The sequence below is a fragment of the Alosa alosa genome, chromosome 18, assembly GCF_017589495.1.
Source record: "Alosa alosa isolate M-15738 ecotype Scorff River chromosome 18, AALO_Geno_1.1, whole genome shotgun sequence".
Lineage (NCBI taxonomy): Eukaryota > Metazoa > Chordata > Actinopteri > Clupeiformes > Clupeidae > Alosa > Alosa alosa.
Window position 1 is genome coordinate 31,869,739 of NC_063206.1, and position 25,082 is coordinate 31,894,820.

Genomic DNA, 25,082 nt, shown 5'->3' on the forward strand with positions numbered 1-25,082 from the left:
GTTGTTACATCCAGAATAAAGAACTATTCTTTCGCAAGCCAGCCTCAAGTTTTACCTGCTCTTAACTACACTGGAATCTACTCGGTCAACTGTGTCTCCATTTGGAATTAAGGAGACAATTTTAATAGCATTCTTCAACGTGCAGTGGTGGGTGTTGTAAGAAGCACTTGTGGCAAACCTGATTGCTGAGTGGTATATAACGTCTAGGATTTTGAGAGAAGACATAGAGGCATTCCTATAAATGATGTCGCCATAGTCTAGAACAGGCATGAAAACGGACTCAATAATCCTTTTCCGACAGGATAGGGGGAGGGAAGATTTGTGCTGATAGAGAAACCCAATCTTTTGTCTCAGCTGCTTTGCAAGGCAGTCAATGTGAAAAGAGAAATTACGTTTCTCATCTATCCAGATGCCCAGGTATTTGTACACAGGAACCTGTTCGATGTTACTATCACTTAAGGTTTTCAGGTGGAGAACGCTGGGGTCTATGCCTTTTCCTTTGGAAAAAAGCATGAATTTAGTTTGGTTGGGATTCAAGACTAGTTTGAGTCTCAAAAGAGACTCTTGCAAGGCATTAAAAGCCAGTTGCAGGCTATCAATTGCTAAATTGATAGTATCTGCTGTACAATACAGGATTGTGTCATCGACATAAAGATGGACATTACAGTTGTTAAGAGAAGAGGCTATGTCATTAATGAAAATAGTAAATAGGGCTGGCCCTAAAACAGAGCCTTGTCAGAGAACAGAGAAAGTCAGACTTAGTGATTCCTGTTTTTACACATTGAAACCTGTTGCTAAGATAGCTCCAGAACCAATTACGAGCATTAGAGTCAAAATCAATATCTATTAGTTTTTGCAAGAGTAAGACATTATCAACGGTATCAAAAGCTTTCGTCAGATCTACAAAAAGAGCAGCAGTGTTTTTTTCTGTCTAAAGCAGATATTATATCATTTAAGACCAGGGTTGCAGCGGTGATTGTGCTGTGTTGAGCTCTAAAACCAGACTGGTGGGGAACTAAAACAGAGTGCCCTGTAAGAAACGCCTTTAATTGATTATTTGCCAATGATTCTAAGATTTTTGGACAGGGTAGTTTGGATAGATTTTTATCCCCACGTCCCCATGTAGGGGAGTTACATGAGCCATCTTCCAAACTTGGGGGAAAGTAGCAGAAGAAATAGAGAGATTAAAAATAAAAATTAAAAATAAAAAGTTTGTTTTTCTGCGATAAAAGGGGCAGATACCTTTAAAAGAAATGGGTCCAGGTTGTCTTCACCAGTGGAACACCTACAATTCATGGCATTAAGTGCTCTAAGGACTTCAGCAACAGTAATGGGTAATAAGGAGAACTGGTCAGTATAGTCTAAGGCGTTCTACATACTCGACGCACCCGACCGGTAGCGCGACACCGTGACGTCAAAATGACGTAGATTTTGCTGGCACGCCAGGATTTTAGCCAGGTAGCGTGAGGTAGCGCACCACTCTTTTTTTTCATACGAGCGCGACAAAGCGGAAACAGGAAGATGGACTAGTTCGAGGGCAAGCGAGAGTTGCAGTGTTTTGTTACAGTCGTGAATTTGTAATAGTTTGCTGGATAAGTTAATAAAGTTACCAGCGAGAGTTGCAACACATGGAATTAAGAGGAAAGAATAGAAACGATTTATTTTCAAACAAAGGATATCTATTAAGGCCTGAACAAAATCTCTTTCCACTTCAGGAAATTACACAAACTCAGCCAGCTGCTAGCTAGCTAGCCAGCTAACTAAACTGTTTAAATTATTAAAATTTCCCTCGAGATGACTAAAGTATCTATCTATCTATCTATCTATCTATCTACCTGTGCACACACCTTGGAAACTAGATGATAATGATGGTGGTAGTTGTGAATAGTAGCATCCAAAGTCTGAAGTACCATCACAGAGGCTAGCTAATAGCAGAGCCCGTTTACATTCTCTGTGTTTCTTAATGCAGCTTCTTCTGCTGTGTAACGTAGTTAGCGTTAATCTTTTCACAACAGCGACACCTCTGTTCAGGAGAATATTGCAACTAGTGTCGTGACCACGACGCGCGAGTATAAATGGTTACGCCGCTTCTGTGACGTCACATTGTCGCGCTACAGGTCGGGTGCGTTGAGTATGTGGCGCACTTAAGGAGTCGATATTGAGAGAGAGAGGGCATCATCAGAGCTGGGATGAAGGTTAAAAGTACCAGATAAATTTTCATTAAAAATGAGCCCAGCTACTGAAAAGTGCTTGTTAAAGGCTGAGCAAATATCAATAGGCTCAACAAGAGTACAGGTATCAGAGATCACAGAGGTGGGAATAGAGATTGTACTACCATTTAAACACTCGAATGATTTCCAGAGAAGCGTAGGATTTGAGGAGGAACTGGTGAGCATACTAAGATGGTAATTAGATTTAGCTTGTCTCACCATAGCTGAGAATTTATTTCTAATTTGCCTAAAATATATCCAGTCAGAAGCTGCATTAGTGCGCCTTGCGTGTGCCCAAGCTTTATTCCTGGCAATAAGCAAGGTAGATAGTTCTGATGTAAACCAAGGGTTTGATCTGTTCTTCACCCTAAACTTTTTAAGGGGGCATGAGTATTGGCAATAGAGTTAAAAGTAGTTATAAAACAATCCAGAGCTATTGATATTGCTATTATACAGGTCATTTATAAAAGCCTGTTCATTGAAGTGTCTCAGGGACCTTTTAATGACAAAACGAGACGGTGCTTTTTTGAGATGGGTATCTCTGATGCAAACAATGGGGCAGTGATCACTGACCCCTGGGTCAAAGACCCCAGTTGCAGAAATTGAGAAAATTAAGTCTATAGTAGTTGACTTGGAGGGGTTTAGGAGGTTAGGTATTGTAGGTTCAGAGATGAGTTGGGTGAGATTAAGGCTAGTGGCGACCTCTTTCAAGTGACCTGAGGCAGCCGAGGACCAGTCAATATTAAAATCCCCTAAAATAATAGTTTCACTTTCAGCATAGGAGGATATTAGGTCAGCCAACTGATCAAGTGACTTGATAGTGGCTGAGGGTGGTCTATAAACCCCTATAATAACCAAGGCATTGTTATTCTGCCCATAAAAGACTTTTAGAGCAATAAACTCAAAGCTATTTTTTACTGAGACTGAATAAAGGGAATGTGAACTAAAACAAGACTTCGTATAGACAGCAACACCACCACCTCTACTAGGTCTATCAATTCTAAAAATATTAAAATCATTCAATGCCACCTCTGAGTCATTTATGTCACTCTTCAGCCAGGTCTCGGAGAGGACCAAGATATCAGGAGCAGCTTGGGAGACAAGAAGCTTTACATGGTCCAGTTTCTGTGGGTTAAGCAGGCTTCTAATAGCCTGACGAGCCAGACCCACATTAAAATGTAGGGCAGGGGTCTCAAACTCAAATGAGCTGGGGGCCACTTCTTCCAATGTCATCTGATTGGAGGGCCGGCTATTTCTGAAAATGCAATGTTCTTTTTTTCAAATACCACACAAAACTGCAAACAGAAAGTGCAAGTGTTTTTATCTAGTTTAGATAAAAACACTTGCAGACACCTGTGCTAGCAACCTTAGCTTATAAATATAATAATGATAAAATAAATATTAATACAAATCATAAAACAAACAAAAAGCATAAAAACGGGTATGTGTGTGTTTCACACCAAATAAAAATATTTTCCTCTCATAACTTTTCTAAACCTGGCAAACTAGGCGTCAGGGTTAAGAAAGCAACACCATTGGATTTTTATATCAAAATTTCAAAAGGCCATGGCTTGAAAGTGGTCAGAGATAAAGTCCTACTGTAAATGTAAAAATCTTTGAGTATAAACAAAAGTTTATGAAGGGGGTAAATGTACCCATCACTGGATGGCAAGCACCTCAAATTATGCACCTTTCAGTAAATACTGGATGAACATATTTGAGCAGGTTTACTTTCCTTTTTTTATATTACCCACATAACAAATTAACAGGAAAACACCTAAGATGTATACCAACACCTAAGATGTATATGGTTTAGTGATGTATTACTAAATCACAAGGCCTACAATAAAGTATTCTGGTCAAATCAGTTCCTATCGCGGGTAATCTGAGTACGCAGAAGTTCGCATCATATTGCGGGTAGGGTTGCCACCTGTGTCTGACAAAAATCCTGGACATTTTGACCATCCAATCGACTTTTTTGTTTGTAAGCAACGGCGCCTTTCGCACATCTAACCCAAGATAAAAACCGTCATTCTAAGCGACAATTGTATAGCTAAAATTAGTAAGAATGACCATTTCTAGTTATTTGTTTAGTTAATTGCTTTATTTAATAGCAGACCTTTATTATTTTGTTATATTTTCAACAGTTTTTAGTTGTGGACACTTGGGGGCAGTATTGAGAAAAAAGGGGGAATACAGAATTAGGTTCTGCTTTTTTGCTTAAGTGGAATAAACTTTCCTTTCTCTGTCTCTCCTTGTCCCACACACTCTCCGTCTCCACCTTACCATTTCTAATGAACCTCCACGGTGCGTGCCCCCACCACCACCACCCATGTTATGCTACGTCATTTTTGTAGAGCCAATAAGGCTGTGCATACGTTTATGGACGTAGGCACGCTTTAGTTAAACTGAAATACACATTTTGCGCATCATGTACAAAATTCCGGGACATTCAGTGTCCAGGATTTTTATTTTTAGTTGTCCTGGACAGACCATGAAAATCCTGGACAAGTGGCAACCCTAATTGCGGGTGACTTTGTAGTTCTTTAGAGCCCTGTTTCTACTAGCCCTGCTGTCTGCACCACGTCCATTACTGACACTTTCATCACGATTACCACTGCAACCTCCAAGCTATGTTGGGCAGAGGGTCGAAATAAGCATGGTATGCTTAGTGGACACCGTCGTATACACGCAAAGACGCACCTCCATTCACAGACGCACTGTAACTATCACTGTCAATAGACGATCGATCATAATCTCCAAAAGGATATTCTCCTTCAGAATCAGAATAGGTGAATAACATAGCCTACCTAAGACTTCATCACACGTGAAAGTTTTTCAACATTAGGTGTAGGCCTATTTCTGCTTCAATTTGTGCAAAACTATGGCCTGCATCGCTTCAGCGTCATTACAAATGCACGTCTTTTTGTGTTTCTCGTGTAATACAAGTATTTCCTGAAAACTTTGCTTGGCGATTTTGGGTTTGAATCAAGCTCTGGATGTCTAGCACATAGTGGAGCAGAGTAGGCTACAAATGAGATTTGTCACCGTACTTGGATCTATCGTCTATTTTAATCAGTATCGTTGTTTGTTGCAATTAAAAATAGCCTCAAGGGCCGAATTACATTATTATTTTGACATACGTCGCGGGCCGAAATTGGGCCGGATTTGGCCCGTGGGCCGGGTGTTTGAGACCCCTGATGTAGGGTCTGGGCACTCACCTTTCGCAGTACTCAGTCTGAGGGGGCGGGATAATCGGTTGTCTTTCAAACAGCGCTAGTCCCATGCGTTTCCCACCAGCGGAGCTAGTTGGCTAGTTCAAACTTTTGCCAACTTAATAAAAGCTAAACTCGTGTCACACTGTTCGCCAACAGCAACATTATCTTATTTGTTTTCAAGTAGCAGGGAATTCAAGCCAAACCGTTGCAACTCTGCCATCAATCATTATGTTAAGCCCGCCTAACGACTCTATACACAATTTGATTGGCCTGATAGAAGTTTAATTTTGGAGCTCACAAGCCAACAGAGAGTTGCTAGACTAGCCCTGGCAGCAAATGTAATTTGCTGCTGCTAGGGTGCGTCTAGATTTCTAGGCTAGGCTTCTAATGTTCCAATGAATAAGACCAAGGCCTTTTCTAGCACTAAATGCCAGAGGGTAAATTAAGGGAGAGTCAGGAGGCTGATTAGAGGAGTTTGAAAGAGGTGCAGGTAGTGATAAGGGGGAGAGAAGGGGGGCACAAGTGGAGTGAGTCATAAGCCAAAGGCTATAAAATGTATCAAATTTGACAGTAATTGCATGACACCTGCCTTACTCAGACAAATACCATCTCGCTCATACAGATCAGGTCGGGTCCAAAAATAATCAAAATTTCCTATAAAATTATAACCAGCTGCCAGACAAAAAGTACGCAGCCACTGGTGGAGGCTGAAGAGACGTCTGAAACATTCTGAGCCTTTTGACGGAGATGGAATGGGACCAGAGAATATACAACTCTTTCCTAAGTTCTGGATGGTACAGCAAAGCATTTCAAAGTCCTGGTGCAGCTTTTCAGACTGTCTATCCATGACGTCATTTACCCCAGCATGAATAATGACATGTTTAACTGAGGGGTGTTGATCTATAAGCAGGGGAATGATGTTAATGAAATCCCCAACCTTACCATTATTAAAGGAGAATTCCGGTGTGATATTGACCTAAAGTGTATTGAAACATGATACCGAGTGTGAACGTATGTCTCATAGCCCATCTCGGCTTGTCCCCTGCACTCCAAAATCTGGCGCTAGTTAGCCGATGCTACCAACAGCTTTTTCAATAGTGGTGCTTTGGCATCGGGGCTAGCCATGCAAATAAATCACTGTTTTACACCCATTTACGAGGCTCAATGTATCTCCACACTTCATTGGTAGACTTCCGAGGGCCCTGACATTTAAAACGAGACATTGAGAACTTTGAAAAAGCACTGGTAGTTTACTTACAAGACGATTTATACAGACAGTATCTTCACAAAGTTTAGCGTTTGCAGCCATCTTGAATTTAGTCACGATAAGTCGAGCAACGAGTAAGAATGAACAGGTATGATAAGGGATCAGATTCCAAAAATAATTCAGTGGAAATGCATGGATTCCAGTTGCTGCTACTGGAAGAAACTGGAATCCATGCATTTCCACTGAATTATAATACACTCTCCTAAGACCAAGATCTCAGGGGCAGAGAGATCCCTGTTGGCACATAAAATCAAGTTTATCGGGAGTGGATGGGCAGAGCAGCCCAGCTCTGACGGATCAGCAGGTTCCTCATTGGGATTGGGATAAATGCAGAGACCAAATTTCCCTCACGGGATCAAAAGAGTATATATACTTATACTTACACTTATACTTATCATTACACACCCTTTCCAGCATCCCTGTCCCAAATTTTAAAACATGTTGCTGGTATCAAATTCACATATATAATATTATATTTTCCATGAAATAGTCAAATTTGTCATTTTCAACATTTGATATGTTGTCTGTGTCCTTTTTGCAAGTAAATATGAGATTTGCAGATTATTACATTGTTTTTATTCATTTTACACAACGTCCCAACTTTTTCTGTTTGGGGGTTGTAATTTCTGCCTCTTCCAAACTGCGTTAAAATGGTGCCAGAATTTTTAAAATTTCACGGACACCCCTGAACCCCCGATAATATGATCAGCACCGCCTCTCACAAAATACTATCAACGTCCCTGCTACCGGTCCGTCAGAAATATGGCAACTGTTGTCCGGTCCGTGTAATGAAAATGGTTGGGAACCCCACAGAACGATACTAAATATCACCTCGTTGAAGTCATAGAGTAGACTAGGCTAAATCAGAGCCTACTTTTTTTTTATCAAGCTGGGGCCAGAGATGATGGCCTTTGGCAAACAGTTTAGGCCTACTCAAAATGAAACCAATTTTGGCGAAATCTCACACTTTTTTTCCTTTCCACTTTGCACAGTAATTGCATTCATCCCAATCGGAGGAAAGAAAGACGCATGCAGTTTTCTTGTAGTCTTATTATCGGCTACAAGCCTAATGCAAAACCATTTTCTGATATTTTGAGACTTCACTCACTGCCAGACAGACTGAGGAAGTCATTTGTCCCCAGGGCCATTGAACTGTTCAATGCTTCACTTAAGGGATAGCATAACCCCTCCCTCCATGCCACAGCTGAACTGTGGCCACACTTATACCTTTTCTTAAAATGTTATATATATAGATATATAAACTTTATTCTTGCACTGTTGGACTTACTCATTTGCACTATCACCATGACACTCACTCACACAGAGCACCTTACCTTACCTTACGCACAGAGAATCACAGGCTCAGTCCCTGCCTCAGTCATTGCAAGCGCCTCTTGACTGATTAATCACCACTATGCGGATACTATTTTTAGAATTGATTTAGATTAAGTGTTAGTTAGTATAATTTGTATTTTAGTATATTTAGTATATTATTTATCTTCTACGGTCCTTATTGCTTAGTTGTGTTTTTATATTATATACTTTTAATTACTTTTTCTGCTGTTAGTGAATGTGTGTGTGTTGTCTGTATGCTACTGAGACCTTAAATTTCCCCTGGGGATCAATAAAGTATCTATCTTAGAAGATATTGATAGACATAAACAGGGCGCCCAATAGAGCATCACAGTCCTGCCCACAGCCGATGCCAGAAGTAAGAATTCAATACAATTTCTCCATTGACAATTGGGGTATAAGCCATAAAAACGTAACTGCACATGGTAGACTTAAAACTAGCTACGGCTGTACTAAGCGATTATATGCTCATATAGACGCCAAAAGTTCATGGGGCACTAACCTTGTTTTGAGATAAATGTCTTTTAATAGCGATGTCTTGGATAAGTACTTCATTACCCACAATCCTAAACAATCCCACAGTGATGCCTCTGATTGGTGGAAAGGCCGTTATGGTCATAGTCTGAAACTTTCTCAGCGAAAATTATTGACAAAGATGGTGGAGTCTTTTACTGCTTATGGCAAAAATCTTCATCAACAAGGATTGTGATTTATACATCACACAAACTTAGTCAGGGCCAATACACTATCAAATAGACCACTGTAAATGTTAGTTTAAATACTCAAACTTTTCAGGTAGCCGACAGGCTAACCTTTAGCATTTCCGACATTGTATGTCATTACATAATGCAGCTAACATTAGCCTACATGCTGCAACACAGGTATGAAATATATTATATTTTAGTGAGTGTCCAAAGGGGTGAAAGCCACTTTAAATCGGGTCACATTATTGACTGTTGTGTGTCCGAGAGTCAGCTTGTGGGTTTTGTAAGGGCCAGCATGAGGGACAAGACCTACAAAGTTGTGGTGAGTTAAGCAGCGAGGTTGGTAACGTTAATGCTGCTAGTTAACATTAGCTAGGCTACTGTAGCCTTCATACTGTATGATTTATATCAATCATTAACCTAGGAATACTTCTTTGTGCATTTAATGAACATTTTGTGTAATAATTCACGGCAAATTAATAAACTGAATATGGTGGTCCAAGAGCAGACCATGCACCGGTCCATGCATCAGCCCGACTGGGCAGTGATGACAGCATAGAATGACAGTCAGGTACGAAGCACTGCACCATGTTGCTAACATTAACGTTAACCGCTTTCACGCACACACAATATAAAATACACGATGATAAATATAAATTTCAATATCAAAACACTATTATTTACACAATTACTCCTGAAATAACTGCTATTAAAGGAGAATTCCGGTGTGATATTGACCTAAAGTGTGTTGAAACATGATACCGAGTGTGAACGTATGTCTCATAGCCCATCTCGGCTTGTCCCCTGCACTCCAAAATCTGGCGCTAGTTGGCCGATGCTACCAACAGCTTTTTCAATGGTGGTGCTTTGGCATCGGGCTAGCCATGCAAATAAATCAAAAAATTTGATTGAACCAAAAATAATTCAGTGGAAATGCATGGATTCCAGTTTCTTCCAGTAGCAGCAACTGGAATCCATGCATTTCCACTGAATAATTTTTTGGAATCTGATCCTTTATCATACCTGTTCATTCTTACTCGTTGCTCGACTTATCGTGACTAAATTCAAGATGGCTGCAAACGCTAAACTTCATGAAGATACTGTCTGTATAAATCGTCTTGTAAGTAAACTACCAGTGCTTTTTCAAAGTTCTCAATGTCTCGTTTTAAATGTCAGGGCCCTCGGAAGTCTACCAATGAAGTGTGGAGATACATTGAGCCTCATAAATGGTGTAAAACAGTGATTTATTTGCATGGCTAGCCCAATGCCGAAGCACCACCATTGAAAAAGCTGTTGGTAGCATCGGCTAACTAGCGCCAGATTTTGGAGTGCAGGGGACAAGCCGAGATGGGCTATGAGACATATGTTCACACTCGGTATCATGTTTCAACACACTTTAGGTCAATATCACACCGGAATTCTCCTTTAACTGCACATTCACTATATAAAAATCACTGTTTGGAGGAAAGGGTTCGCGTGCTGTCGCCGGTTGGAAATTGTTCAAATGGCAATTTGCGCCGGTTCGTCCTTGCTAATATTATTCAGTGAGGCGCGGTGGTTTATGGGATGAGTAGTTCCTTCGCTTGGAAATGAAAATATGTACACAGTCTTGTACCTTTGACTTTTTTTGGATTTTCTCTTCGTTATGAGTTATGCCGTAGTTGGTTAGCCTAGACATGCTGTAAGACTCTTTAGATACGGATTTTTCCAAAACGTCAATGGGAATCTTACCGCATTTCGGCTGTGGGACTGTGATGCTCTATGCATGAGATACAGGCATTTCAATCCATTCACACACTCATGGTGCTTTCATGGCACTTCGGAATGACAAGGACCGCCCCCATGGCTACTTTGTTTTTCCCACAGCAAGTGTTCATGTGCTTTACTTGGAATGTGTGACAAACACGGATGCCATAACAAAGCTTAAAACATACACTCACTAGTCCTAAATAAACAACTGTATTTGCTTGAAATATAGTGTAGGACGCTTGTGAAAGAAAGATATGCAGCTTTCAAATGATAAAAACGGCAAATTCCCAAGTTCACATTAACTTACTGTTGGACATGAAAGGCCACATGGACTACAAACGAACGAACTACAAAACGTGACGACAAACGTGATGACGAGCCCCTAACTGGGCAACTCTGTTCTAGTCTCAGTTCAACTCTAATCTAGCCTCAGTTTCCGACCTCTGACTCAAATTAGGTGATGTGAATGACGCGGAATGATGTTTTCACTCGGAAAAACCGCCCAGGTCACTGACTCACACATTTTTTTAGGCCAGAAGTGTCAAGTCATAGGACTATAAATTGAGGGTTTCTCCCCTGGTATATCTAAAAAATGAGCCGTTGAATACGCAATCGTGAGAAGGAAAGTATAAGTATACATACTCTTTTGATCCTGTGAGGGAAATTTGGTCTCTGCATTTATCCCAATCCGTGAATTAGTGAAACACTCAGCACACAGTGAACACACAGTGAGGTGAAGCACACACTAATCCTGGCGCAGTGAGCTGCCTGCAACAACAGCGGCGCTCGGGGAGCAGTGAGGGGTTAGGTGCCTTGCTCAAGGGCACTTCAGTCGTGCCTACTGGTCGGGGTTCGAACCGGCAACCCTCCGGTCACAAGTGCGAAGCGCTAACCAGTAGGCCATGGCTGCCCCAAAAAGAGCAGCAATTTTACCATCTCAAACTACTCACATGAATAAAGTGCAGGGCTGAACCACAGGCTAAACATATGAGCACAGTTAAATGCACCTCTAATACGCTAGGATTTAAAGACGTCATGAATCATTCACCTTCTTTATCCAAATGCAAGCAGGGTGCGATTGGTCAGAAAAAAAAAAAAAAAATTAACATTCCGGATATAGAGTCAGTCTTTTCCATTCAAGGCTACGATTTTGCTGTGAGGATGACAAGCAGGTGTAGTGCACATCTGTTTCTCTCGCTCCCGTATCTCGGTCCGTTCATGTCCTCCTGCCTTAATTAATCCCAAAAATCGCTAGGCCACCTGAAATATTGGCTTATTGAACAACGTTATGCCCATGCATTAGCTATAGCGTCAGTTGTGCACAAAATGACATAGCCTAATGAGCATGGTGCCTTCTTCAAACTCTTACCTTCTTTTGCCTTGGCTTTGTGCGTGTTACTGAGTGATGTTTGTGGACATTGTTTTACAAACAGCCAAGTTTTAGCCTATTTAATATTTGCCACTATGTTCACTCTATATCCTGAACAGAGAAGCTGAAGAAGCTAGCCTAGAAATCTAGACGCGCCCCTAGCGCCCAGGGCTAGTCTAGCAACTCTCCGTTGGTTTGTGAGCTCGAAAATTAAACTTCTATCAGGCCAATCAAATTGTGTATAGAGTCGTTAGGGGGGCTTAACATAATGATTGATGGCAGAGTTGCAACGGTTTGGCTTGAATTCCTTGCTACTTGAAAACAAATAAGATGGATGTTGCTGTTGGCGAACAGTGTGACACGAGTTAAGCTTTTATTAAGTTGGCAAACGTTTGAACTAGCCAACTAGCTTCGCTGGTGGGAAACGCATGGGACTCATAGCACTGCCGCTGTCCTATTGCATGCAGAGGGAATTTGAAAGACAACTGATTATCGCGCCCCTCGGACTGAGCACTGCGGACGGTGAGTGCCCAGACCCTACATTTGAATGTGGGTCTGGCTCGTCAGGCTATGAAGAAGCAGTAATAAAGCCAATTTATGTAGGTCTATTTGTGTAATTCTTTGCACAGTGCTGTCTAAGCATTCAGTGAACAGAGTAGGCTACCCAATATATTGCAGACGCGCACCTGAACAGCAGTCGTTTTGGATGCGTATAGCCTAGTTTCAAGCAAAAAATACGCCACCCAATGTCAGTATATGTTCTTACCTTAACTTTCACGAGTTGAGTCATACCTCTCCTGTGTTGGTACGTGCACTCAAACGCTCTGGTGCGGCACGAATGTGTTAGCATGTTGCTATGCTAGCGGGCTCAGACGTAGCCAGACGTAGAAGTAATCAAAAACATCCACGTTTTCCCGACTTAAATACAGTTGCACAAGTAGTTGATATAAATGTCTACGGTCACACAACATGAAACGTGGCGATTTTCCAAGCGAATAAACAGGAGAACTACAATGTGTGGCGCAGTAGCACTTGGGAGTACTTCGACCTAGCGTAGTAATATTAATTAACACCTAATTGTAGATCCTATCCACCACAGAGTTTAGAATCCATGCTTGATCGACCCCTCAGCCTCCCCCTCCCCTCTGAGCAAGAGAGGCACACACACTAGAGATGCGCTGATGGGCTATTATTTCAACCATAACTGCATTGCAAAACTTATCAGCCATCCATCAGCACCAAAGATTTTTGACCAATTTTCCAAACCGCACCCACCCACCATCCGCTGGTTGTTTTAATGTATATGGGTGATGCAGCGCTGCTGACGTGAGGCTAGAAATCTCTTGCCTGTTCTAGAAAGACTGATCCAATGCAGCAAATATATTAAAAGGCTAAAGTCCTACATTGGCTATGCTGTAGCCTATCCCCAGAATATCAGCAGCAAACTCAGTCTCTGTCTGCAATTAGAAGTGAATGCTATTTGTACCTAACCTGACTCTCGCCTAGCTCCACTCATCCATCTGGGACCAATCCATTGGAGTGTTGCTTCAGAAGGCTGGGCCTAATCAAAAAATGCTTGCATATGATTGAATAAGCCACTTGTCCATCATCTATTATCCGTCATCCCTCAGCCTTTTATTGGCCTGACTTTTGCACTATTATATTGACTGTCTATTGTATGCACAATTGCACAATTTAAACCAAATTTTGCTGCTCTTATTTCTTCATTGTATGTGTCTTCTTATTTACTTTTTATATACGACATTACTCAATTGGTCAGTCTGCCGTTCCCTCTTTCCCTGTTCCTCCAACAACGGTTTATTCGCTTTCTGCTTCTTTTCGCTGGCTCTGCCATGACAAATGCCTGAGAAACTCCTGAGGGTGTGAATAGCTCAGCTGTGTGGACTATGCTATTCGTACCAGGGGTGCAAAAAGACACTCTGAATAAGCTATGCTGTTTGCATCACTGTATAATTAGAAGTGGATGCTATTTGTACCCTGGTGTATATAGTAATGTGTGCTATTTACACCCTGGTGTGTGAACTAGCTAATTGTCGCAATCAAAACTTCCGTTTGAGAACTGATTTCTTCTTCAAATTGTGCGCCTTCTCTATAGAGCAATGTTGGCAATGTCTGTCTCCTGCTGAATGTATAGTGTGTTTTACTAAGTGTACTGTCTACTTGTATTGTCCCTGTATATGTTGTTTTTATGTCTTTGTTCTCTTGTATACTCTCTCTGTTTGATGTTTTTATGCTACTCTTATGTGTATGTCCTCTTGTCTTATTGTACAGTGTCCTTGGGTGACTTGAAAGGCGCTTTAAATAAAATGTAGTATTATTATTATTATTATTATTAGAGATGTTGGTACACATGCACACTTACACTTCTACTTATCTCTGCCAAAACGCTTTACACAGGAATCGAACCCCAGTCTCCCACGTATTAAACCATGACATTCACCACTGACCTATCTACTTCCATGCCCAGATAAGAGTTTGCAGGCAAACTTACTGTATCGTTCATATGCCTGAGCGTCATAATCACAAAATTTCTGTTAACTAACAAACTGATGGTGGTATGTATTAACAAAGATTATGCAAATATAATACAACTTTCCACCTAAAACTGAATTTGAACAGATATTAGTACCGAAACCTTTCAGAATTCTTTACTTTCTGCTGACAAAAAAAATAATGTCCACCATGATTTCTAGGCATGTGAGGAACGTGATTTTGTTGTTATGTCACAGGGTGTGAATAGCTCAGCTGTGTGGCCAAGGCTATTCGTACCAGGGGTGCAAATAGACACCCCATAAATTAAAATAGCAAACAACCTACTGTACCTGTAATAAATACTGTATGTGCAAATGCCGTCATGATCTGAGAGCAATTGTCAATATGTTTTTATTATTATTTTATTATTATTGGGCGCCTAGATGCTTTAAATGCTGACAATGTGCCATATGTCTTCGACCAACAAGCTGCTTGTCTGAAAGTTATGGCTCTACAATGTAGCAGTATGTTTTTAAATAGCCTTTTTTGTGAAGAATGTCCCACAGAAATGGTGCCTATGTGCTCTGCTATGTAGCTAGCTAGTATCCCTAGCATGTGTAAGCAGGTAGGCTTAAAAAGGGAATTTGAGGAGTTCTCGCTAATAATGTGCATTACAAATAGTCAGGCATGGATTCACGCACAGGCATTAAAAGCTGCAGTCTAGGGGCCCCATCTGTGCCAGGGCCCCTGGATTGGTCATCAATGGAAAAAAAAGCAATGAAGCTATTAAGCAGCTGATTGGATAGAAATTGCAAAGTTCATGAGGTAAATTGGTTTCCAAATTATATGCCATAATTCACTGGTAGGTAGGTTACCACAGCAAAATGTTGGAAAGATAATAGCCCATGAAAGTGGAACAAAAAAAGAAAAGTACGAAGACAAAGGGCACAGCACCAAAATATACTTAAAAAGATTCCTAAATTGGCAGGATATTTCAACACTGCTTCAACACAGTGTTTGAGTAGACCACATGAGAAAGAGGCAGAGAACTGTCATGCAAGGGATGCTAACAATGCATCCCATAAACCCCATAATCACAACAGTGTTTCCCATACATTGACTAATCTGTGGCGGGGCGCCACAAAATAAAAATCGGCCGCCACAGATTAGTATTCTATGTTTAATTTAATTTAAATTAAATATAAGGTCAAATCCTTGCATTGCCATTGAGCTGCGCTTTTTCATGACGCAGCCTTTCCTTGCCCGCCCGCTCTCTCAGAGTCTGCCACTCCTCTGCATGTGCATTTAACAAAATATTCACGATTGTTGAAGGATTGTTGTTGCCACATAGAAGCATTGCATAGAAGACGCCTGGCTAAATTGCTATTAAATCCGCTTTTAGCATCGCGGACCATGCTGCACAAATTGCTCAAAACTGCTGCATTGAAGTGAACTCTGCTAAGGTCTTATCACAACATAGTAGGCTACATTGAAGAGACTAAACTAAGTTAAGTTATGAAATCAAGCAGTATCTCAAAGCTAACGTTAGAATACTGTTTGGATGTCGAATTTAGCATGCTTAGCCTACTTACAGCTGCTTGTCAATTTTGTTGAAGGGCTCATTTTATTGACTCTGACACTGAATGTTTGCAAAATCCCGATGTAAATGGAAAAGTGTTTTCCAAAATTCAAAAGTGCTTGAAGTATGTGAATCTTTATTTTAACTATGTAGAAAACTTTATGAATTGCATCCACACATCAGCAGCCTTTCAACTGTGTTACAATTCGCCTTATTCAGCGGCCATTACGAGTCTGAGGGGTACACTTGCCATTACACCTCAGTCCAGCAGATGGTGGTGGTAATGCACTCCGTTTGCAAACTGCTGAAAAACAATTCACTGAAGAAGAACAGGCCAGTGAACCCTTCTTTAATCGGTGAGCTTTTTTTGGCAGTTTGCAAACGGAGTGCATTACCACCACCATCTGCTGGACTGAGGTGTAATGTGTAACAACAACAATGTAAGTGTACCCCTCAGCCCCCCCCCTTGTCCAAGTCAGCTACCGCCACAAATTGAATCCAATTCTGTGGGAAACACTGCACAATATTGTATTATTCTGAAGGTCAACAGTCAGAATATTAATGTTCATGTTCATAATCTGGTAAGAACACTAGCCGTGCCAACGACAGCGACAATGTTCATGCCTCAAATTCAGCTCATTCCGAGGAAGAGCGACTGTTTATGACTTTGTCTGTAACAATACTAGCAGGGAGCGCTCTTTTTCAAAACTGTGACTGGATTGGATTTTACTCTCTGAGAAGAAAAACTTCTAAAGGTAGAAATATGTAGCCTAGGCTATGTTCATAACTGCTGTGGCATTATTGCATTTGATGTTGATAATTATAAACTGCTAGCATATGATATCATGTGGTTTTGTTTTATGTTGTTGCTGTAAGAAAATTGCTGTTTTTAAAGGATGCTGCCTGATGTGAGTAGGCCTATTTGGTGTTCACTTGTTATAAGGACGTTGTCTTATGCAATGATATGTTTGGTGGTTCAATGGCTGCTATGTTAGTATGTTACTTTATGTGTTAACTTTGCTCTGTAAGGCTGTTGGCCCATGACCACCCGCCTCTGCAAGCAGTGCATTACTTCCCACCCCTGCATACGTGTCACACTTAAGCGGAAAACTTCAGGTGGTATATGCAACCGGGCATGGTCTTTTATTACTGTAATTAGTTTTTCATTCTTTTACCCTTTTAATTCCTTTCAGTCTTGTCCATATCACAATGTATTTACCTAGACTGCTTTTAAAAATTGAAATACAAATAAAAGTTCACTTGACTTGACGTAGGTCAGATAACCTCTTTTTATACATACTTTACTTCTAATGACTTTTAAAGAGTTATCAACTTCCAAGAAATAAAAATGTACAGTAAGTGCATATACCTGTGGATGATGTGTTGGCTCTGCAGATAATCAAGGGCTAGTGTCATCTCACAGAGGTAGACCTTCACTGCATCCTCACTGAACTGCACATTCTGCTGAAGATGGTAGCGCAAATCCCCACCCAGCAGTAAATCCACCACCATGAACATATCTTCTTCATCTTGAAATGAGTACCTGTGACAGAGGACCATGGCAAAGCACACACACATTCATGCATGTGTACAAAGACAAACACAGACACACCAAAAAACTTTGTCATGGACATGCATTTAAACAAGATTTTTCCTGATCCTTTAACACATAACCACACAAAAAGGGCTCAATTGAATGGTTGGTTACTTCGTAGCAGGGACGTGCACTGGGGGGTTGCTCAGTTCATTCACTTCCATTCAGGCACCGAAAGTGAAAGTCAGTAGGGGAAGGGCACTCTGTTTACGTGGCTGCATCGCCGCACGCGACACCGGCACCTGAGCTGAGCCTGCATGAGCGGCCCTAGAAGGAGATTGTCGCGGTTGTCGGGTGAGACGACTCAACGTTGTCGGAAAAGGTGGGTTTTTTTCAGGTCAGAGCAACTGTCCCTCAAAATTCCTGTGCACGTCCCTGCTTCGTAGCCTTGTGAAGAGACTATATTTCTACTCTGTTACATCTTCTAATTTACGGGGCATATGATCCCCCTGCCTGTCAACCTCCATTTATTTAAAGGACTTTGCCACAACCCACACAAGATAAAACGTGCACAAAATGTGTGCATTCGTAAACCCAAATGCGTGAACTAATGCACATCTGTGAAATATTTTCTCACACATAAAATTATATAGATTGCTATGATCATTTTATTACACGAGCACAAGTCAATCAATACAACTGCTTGAATCTGCTGCTACGAGTCTCAGCTGTTGTCTTCCTGACAGATTACCATGTCCATGCACCATGTCTGGCTGAGACAAATGTAGCCAAAAGGATTCATATGTGCAGAGCCTGTCTGCGTATGCATGAAAAAATGTGATTTCGTTAGAGTTGCTGCTTCTGGTTTCGGCCGTATTAACCCAAAATGTAGAAAATAATAGCCTAATTTAGAGATCTTTTGTCTCAATACTGATTATGAAGTTGTGACATATTACCAAGCGGCAACATTCTAATCTGAACAATGAAGCCTACCCGGAAGTTCGAAAAACTGCAATACATCGAAAATCCGCTAGGGACTGGTCCCAAAAGTGAGCAAATGTTAAAATGTCCGTTTTCACAGCGTATACATGTTTTTAAAGCCTGGTCCCATGGACTTTTATTGTACTTTTCGGTAGTTACCCAGTGCCTGACAACTGTGAGGGGGGTGAATTTTTTTCTAACTCATTAGTTTAGATCACATTTAGATATAAAATATATGAAGAATTAAGGGCTTGATTGACGGCTGACGTCGAGGCATACAGCAGCAGACGTTGCCAGCTGAGTGGAAACCCTGAAACTTTGACGTCTCAGCCATGATTCTACACAAAGTTACCACATCCTTTCTGAACATCTTTATTCAAAAAGCTGACATAAAATGGTTTGTTAAGCTATTAATTGAAGCCTACTAACCGACACTTTCAGAAGACTTCGTTCCAGTTTTTTCAGGTAAGTGACATTCATTCCACTACTATTTCACGTAGCACTAGATACTAGCATTATTTAGCATCGAGTGGTGGGCACTAACGTTAGGGTACGTTAGCGTCAAATCACCTTAAATAAGTTAATGTCAAAAATGATGACCGAACGGCAGAAGCACACACATACATTTAGTTAACTTTAGTGAAAAGTTAACGTTAGTGAAAACCATTGTGCTCCCGTTATGAGTTAGCTTAACGTTGGTCATACTAGCCAGGTGTGAGTAAATGATCAGACAGCTGTAAAGTTAACATTAGTTCACAAACATACTGGGGAAATAAAGCATGTTCTCGTCAAAAAACCTTTTGTAAATATGCTCTGTGGGAATGCTTAGTCCATTGACAATTTATACAGTCTTTGGGTTGTCACGTTTAAGATAAAAAACGTTTGTTCATGTGATAACTTCAGCCGAAGCATTAAAAGGCTTGTTGTCGGCTAGCTGAGGCAAAATTGTGAACCACTATGAACCATTATACTTTGAACATGGAGCTGTGATAACACCAAAGGCGGGAAGGGGGGTGCTGAGGGTGCTGCAGCACCCCCTGCTGGCAGGAGATAGATTTTTAAAATGTGTTATATAGCCTATATTTTTAAATAATTACTAATTCTGTCATTATTTATATTTGTGTATGTGAAATGATGAGTCAAATAGCAAAAAAGGGTTATGGATTGGTTGGAATATAGGCTACTATAGTACTACTACTAGTTAGAGATCAACGTGAACGTGAGTCAGTTATTGTAAGAACCGTAGCGTGGTTTCAGCTATGTGATAGCCAGAGAATGTCTAATCTGTAAACGGGCTCTGGTGGTAGCGATCAAGTGTGTAGGCCTACGATTGATATAGGCCTACATATTCTATGCGATTTACACGTTCAAAAAAGCATGGATAAACTGAAAGAAACTTTAATTGTGTTGTACAGTTTTGCAAAATTAATAAATTATAGCTAGTGAAATAATTTCACTAGTCGCAAATAGAAATTATTAGGACACATTCTTGCTGTGTAGACGACACACTTTAGGCTATTCAGGAATTATTTGTGAGATCATTGCAGCCTGATTATTAGCCTATATTTAAAGCCAAACATCTCTGGTGTGGTTTTGACGATCAGAAAAGTAATTTTCCTTAGCTATACTGAAATAGGCTAATGATGTCAAGTGCGCTTCTGTGGGGTTAGGGTGGGTGCAGTGGAGTCGGAGTGCTGTCACGGAACATTGGAATTTGTGGCTGCCCAGGACGTAGATAGATAGATATAGTTTATTGATCCCTAAAACTTCTCTCTATCACCCGCACACCGCACTAAAATGATGTATTTAGCAGTCAAAATCCGAAACATGTCCAGGAGGGGAAAAATCGTCAGACATCCATTATTTTTGTTATTCAGCACCCCTGGTCAAAAATAGGTTCCCGCGCGCCTGGATAACACGCGATAGCTAGTCACCATAACTGGTGTTAGTTATAACTGACGTTTGAAAGTCTTATTGATGCCATTTATTTGTTAAACACAAATTTGAACGAACACTTCTTGTCTATGCAAAGTTTCCCTGTAGGAAAGGGCTGGAGAGGGCTCTGGACTCCTAACTTCAATTCTCGTCTGTGCAGTCGACACTCAGAAGCATCACTTCAGCACTGATTCCATGGTTCTTTGACATTTTTCATACATTTAAATGGAGCAACTACTACTACGATGTCTGGAATATACAACTACTGGTTGTATATCCCAGACATCGTTACCATATACTAAACAAACATGAATGCATTTCAGACATTTAGAGTGGCTTTGTGAGCAGTCCAGGGCACATCTGTGCAATAACTATCAAAATAATTATCATTAGCATCTTTTGATAAGTCACACAGGGAAAGTAGTTGTATTATGCCTTCAAATCAGCAGGTTTTGGTTGTATACAGATTGCATAATTAAACAATATAGCATCAGTGGCTGGCTACTGTTTGACTGGACCTTGGCCTAACTGTTAATAACTACCTCGATAGGGTGTAGATATGAGCTTACACTGTTTCACTGAAAACACAAAAATACAAGAAATAGTTATTCTACATTACTTTAAATACACCGCATTTGTTTTTGCTTATTGCCCGCATAAACAGGGCATGTGCAATAGTTGAATACGCGTGTCCTGTCCCCATTCAGCTAAGTGTTCTGTGAGTTTGTTGTTCATTATAAATATTGGGAGTGAGTCTGCAAATCTTACTTCGTTGTTGTCATATATTGCCTCCACAATCTATGATTGCCACATAAAAAATAAAAAAAATTAGCTTATTTGTGAGCACTCGTTCATAGTTTGCAGTAAGTTCAAAGATGTGACATATGCCAATATTTCTGTTTGCAGATCTGGAACAGTTTGAAATCCTACTGTACCAGATGGGGCACAAGTAATTGTTGAGCAGTGGCAGCTTCTGACTTCTAGGACTTTGTTCACCAGCAGAGCCCTTGATCACCACCTTTATTTACAGCATTTGCATCTGTCAGTCTTTAAAGTGATCTAATATGTATTGACTATGTATAGCTTACTACATTTTAGTTTTTGTTATTTTAGTTTCACAAATTCAATGGTTACCTGTAATGCTCAAAGTATACAAGTACAAATTCACCTTTACTTCTGCATCTGGGTCTTCAATTCAACCTACTGACTGAAGCTGAATGATTTGTATAAATGTTTTTGAGAGCACAGGCAAAATTGGTTTGGCATGAGTTTTAAAGGGACACCAGGCAAGCCTGATGCTTTTTCTCTAAAAAACTCCCCCTCGCTCGGTCTGAAGTTCTTTTCCTTTTCTTTGCATCTTCCGTCAAGGGTTTTCGCTGCTTCTTCGCCGGCTCTGCTATTATACACACGTTTGCAACAATCGCTAGCGTTTCGTTAGCCTCCCTCTGTGCTGTGGATGCAGGATGGAAACTGATCCTGCTTCGGTCGCCGGGTACGATACACTGAACTTGCAAACGGGATATTCTTCCTACAGGCAGTAGGGGCGGACGAGAGAGTCTTCATTCGCCCTGTAATGAGTCATTTAACCATATACCGACTTACGAAGATGAATAATTAACACAAAAACGTTGCCTGGTGTCCCTTTAATGTAATTCACAGTTCACAGAAAAGTTCCATAAACATTTCCAAGTGCAAGTTCAGTGCCATCAACAGTAAGTTTGCTTTCTGAAAGCAAATGGGTCTGGCATAAGTAAAGGGTAGGTGTAACAGTCCATCAATAGACATAAAGTGAAATGTACTGTATAGTCTCAATGGGTTCAATATCACCACACCCCAGCCAAACCACTTCACCTGGACCTCTAGTCCCAGGTTAGAGCCCATGGACCTTCTTGCTGCCTTCTCCCCATGGTGAACTGCCAAAACAGAAAGGTAAACATTTCATTAGTCATACCTATATATCTTACAAGTTTATACAATAAAACACAATAATGCAAACCAACAATACTTGTTGTAATCAACAAAAGTACAGTTGTTGTACAATGCTGTAGTACTGTTGTGCGATTTGAAATGGGTCTTTAGTGACAAAGTACACTAATATTGGCATTGTTATGCCAAACACCAGACACTGTAACTGGATTTAACGTTTTGATAATAGCCAATAAGGGGGGATAAGGCAAGCTAACCGAACATGAACGTTGGATCGTGAAATGGCCACCGATGACCAATTTCAAAGTCATCTAAGCTACCACTGACAACTTTAGAGCAATATAGCGATTTCAAAACGATATTAAGAGTTAATCAAAATAATTAATGATGTACACCCTACTAAGATTTTGTTATCAATTCACACCACATGTTGACAGAATAGGCTACAGCGAGCTGGCTGATGTTATCATAAATTAACGTTATCATATGCATAGCATATGAGATGGGTAACGTAATCACAAAACAATAAAGGCAAAGATACATTTTTGTCAGTATGAGTTGCTGAACCTATAACGCTAAACTGCTAAGTTACTCTACGTGCGTTGGTGAACCTATAACACTAAACTGCTAAATTACGTTATTTTACTGTAACTTAAGCAAGGGAGGGATAGCTAACGTTAGTTTATTTTACCTAGAAGCTAGAAGCTGCAAACTCAACTCTTCATTCTCAACTTTTCAACTGTTCACCCGAATATTACCTTTTTAGCATACAAAATTATAAAGTGTCTGAACATGAACTTCACGTTAGCAGATTAAACTTACCAGCAAATTATGTTACAGCAAAGTCTGTGCCAGTCCATCTTGTAGTAGGCCTAAAGTTAGATAGTTGAGGTTGCTTGGCTGACGACGAGGCGGGTCCACCGGCTGGCCCAGTCTCAAACAAAGCCCCCGCCCTTTTACCCATATATGGATTGGCCAAGATGTGGGCGGGGTTAGGATTTCCCAAGATGGTGCCGCCCATACCCCCCATAAACGGCTTCATAACCGTTCTTCAGAAAATCTATGGGTCACAGACGCTTTGTCCATATTTTTTACAGTCTATGCATATTACCTATAGCCTACTGCAGAAATGTTTATAGCCTATTGCTTAAGATGGCCATCGCCAACCTGTCCCGGTGAAATAACTTTCATTTGGAGCAACGTTCAATATTGCTGATGCCATTTAAGACAAAATGTAAAGAAATCAGATGGTATTAAAAAAATGTAATTACAGTGCATGAAAATGCACTGTACTGTTCTTCCTAGGCTTCTTATTACAGTGCATGAAAATACACTGTACTGTTCTTCCTAGGCTTTTTATTACAGTGCATGAAAATGCACTGTACTGTTCTTCCAAGGCTTCCAAGGTTCTTCCTAGGCTTCTTATTCTTCCTTCTAACGCAGCTTCAACCGTTTAACGTAGAAACTTCATTCAAACTTTGTTACGTAGGTCTTACTTGTGACACCCGGGCTTTGTATTTTTCATCTTTGTAACTTTTATACTTTTTAAACTATTAATTAAAAACTACTCAAAATTTCCCCATAGACTTAACATTGGGCTGATGACATCACAATAGAGCCGTTAAGCAACTAGAATCCTATGCCAGGTGGTCAGGCATAACTGCTAAAAATGATTAGCTTAGTTAGCTGAGTCTCATGGTTAGCATGTTAGCATTGATAACATCGTTAGCATAACTGCTAAAAATGATTAGCTAAGTTAGCTAAGTCACATGGTTAGCATAATTAATATTGTTAGCATGTTAGCACAATTAACATTGTTAGCATTACTAAAAATGATTAGTTAAGTTTTCTAAGTCACATGGTTAGCGTGTTAACATTGTTAGCATAACTGCTAAAAATGATTAGCTAAGTTAGCTAAGTCACATGGTTAATATAGTTAGCATTGTTAGTATAGTTATAAGCATTTTTTTAAAAACATTAGCTAAGTAACTTGGTTAGCATTATTATCTTTGTTAACATAGTTAGCATAACTGCTAGCAAACATTAGAGCCATTCCAAATGTCAGTTATCGTCAACTATCTCCCTAAATAATTTAACCATTTAAACTATCCACCTATCCAGTCATTCCAACTATATTAAACCTCATCTACCTAGCAACCAATATAGTTTGTTTTTACTCTATGATATTTTACATCATATTTTTGCACATCACATATTTTCATGCACTGTATTTCCTTCAGGAAATGCTTTTCTAGTTACAGTGCATGAAAATGCACTGTACTGTTCTTCCTAGGCTTTTTATTACAGTGCATGAAACTGTTCTTCCAAGGCTTCTTCTTCTTCTTCTTCTTCTTCTTCTTCTTCTTCTAACACGTTTAATGCAGCTTCAACCGTTTAACGTAGAAACTTCATTCAAACTATGTTACGTAGGTCTTACTTAGGACAAGAGTGCTATGTATTTTTCAGCTTTGTAACTTTTATACTTATACTTTTTAAACTATTAATTAAAAACTGTTCAAAATTTCCCCATAGACTATAGAGCCGTTAAGCAATTGGAATCCTATGCCAGGTGGTCAGGCCACCTGGATCAACTGCCAGTCTCAGGCTTTAAGCATACAAACTTGCTCTATTAAGACTACACACCCTGTTCAACTGCTTTCTCTGCCAAAAACTGTTTAAAAATAAAAGTCCTCACTACAATATTTCACTGTTAAACAATTTAACCTTTTAAACTACTGAACTTATTAACTGTTCAGCCATTGTA

The 25,082-nt window shown here is 40.2% G+C and overlaps 1 protein-coding gene across 3 annotated transcripts in view; it reads right to left on the reverse strand.

The window, feature by feature from the left end:
* LOC125311500 (serine/threonine-protein kinase 32C-like) overlaps window positions 1-25,082 on the reverse strand; it is a 284,135-nt gene that overhangs the window by 150,306 nt on the left and 108,747 nt on the right. For all 3 annotated transcript variants that reach the window (XM_048269621.1, XM_048269623.1, XM_048269622.1), the window contains exon 4: window positions 17,312-17,485. In XM_048269621.1, the coding sequence (XP_048125578.1) occupies window positions 17,312-17,485 (174 nt within the window). The remainder of the gene's footprint in view (window positions 1-17,311; window positions 17,486-25,082) is intronic.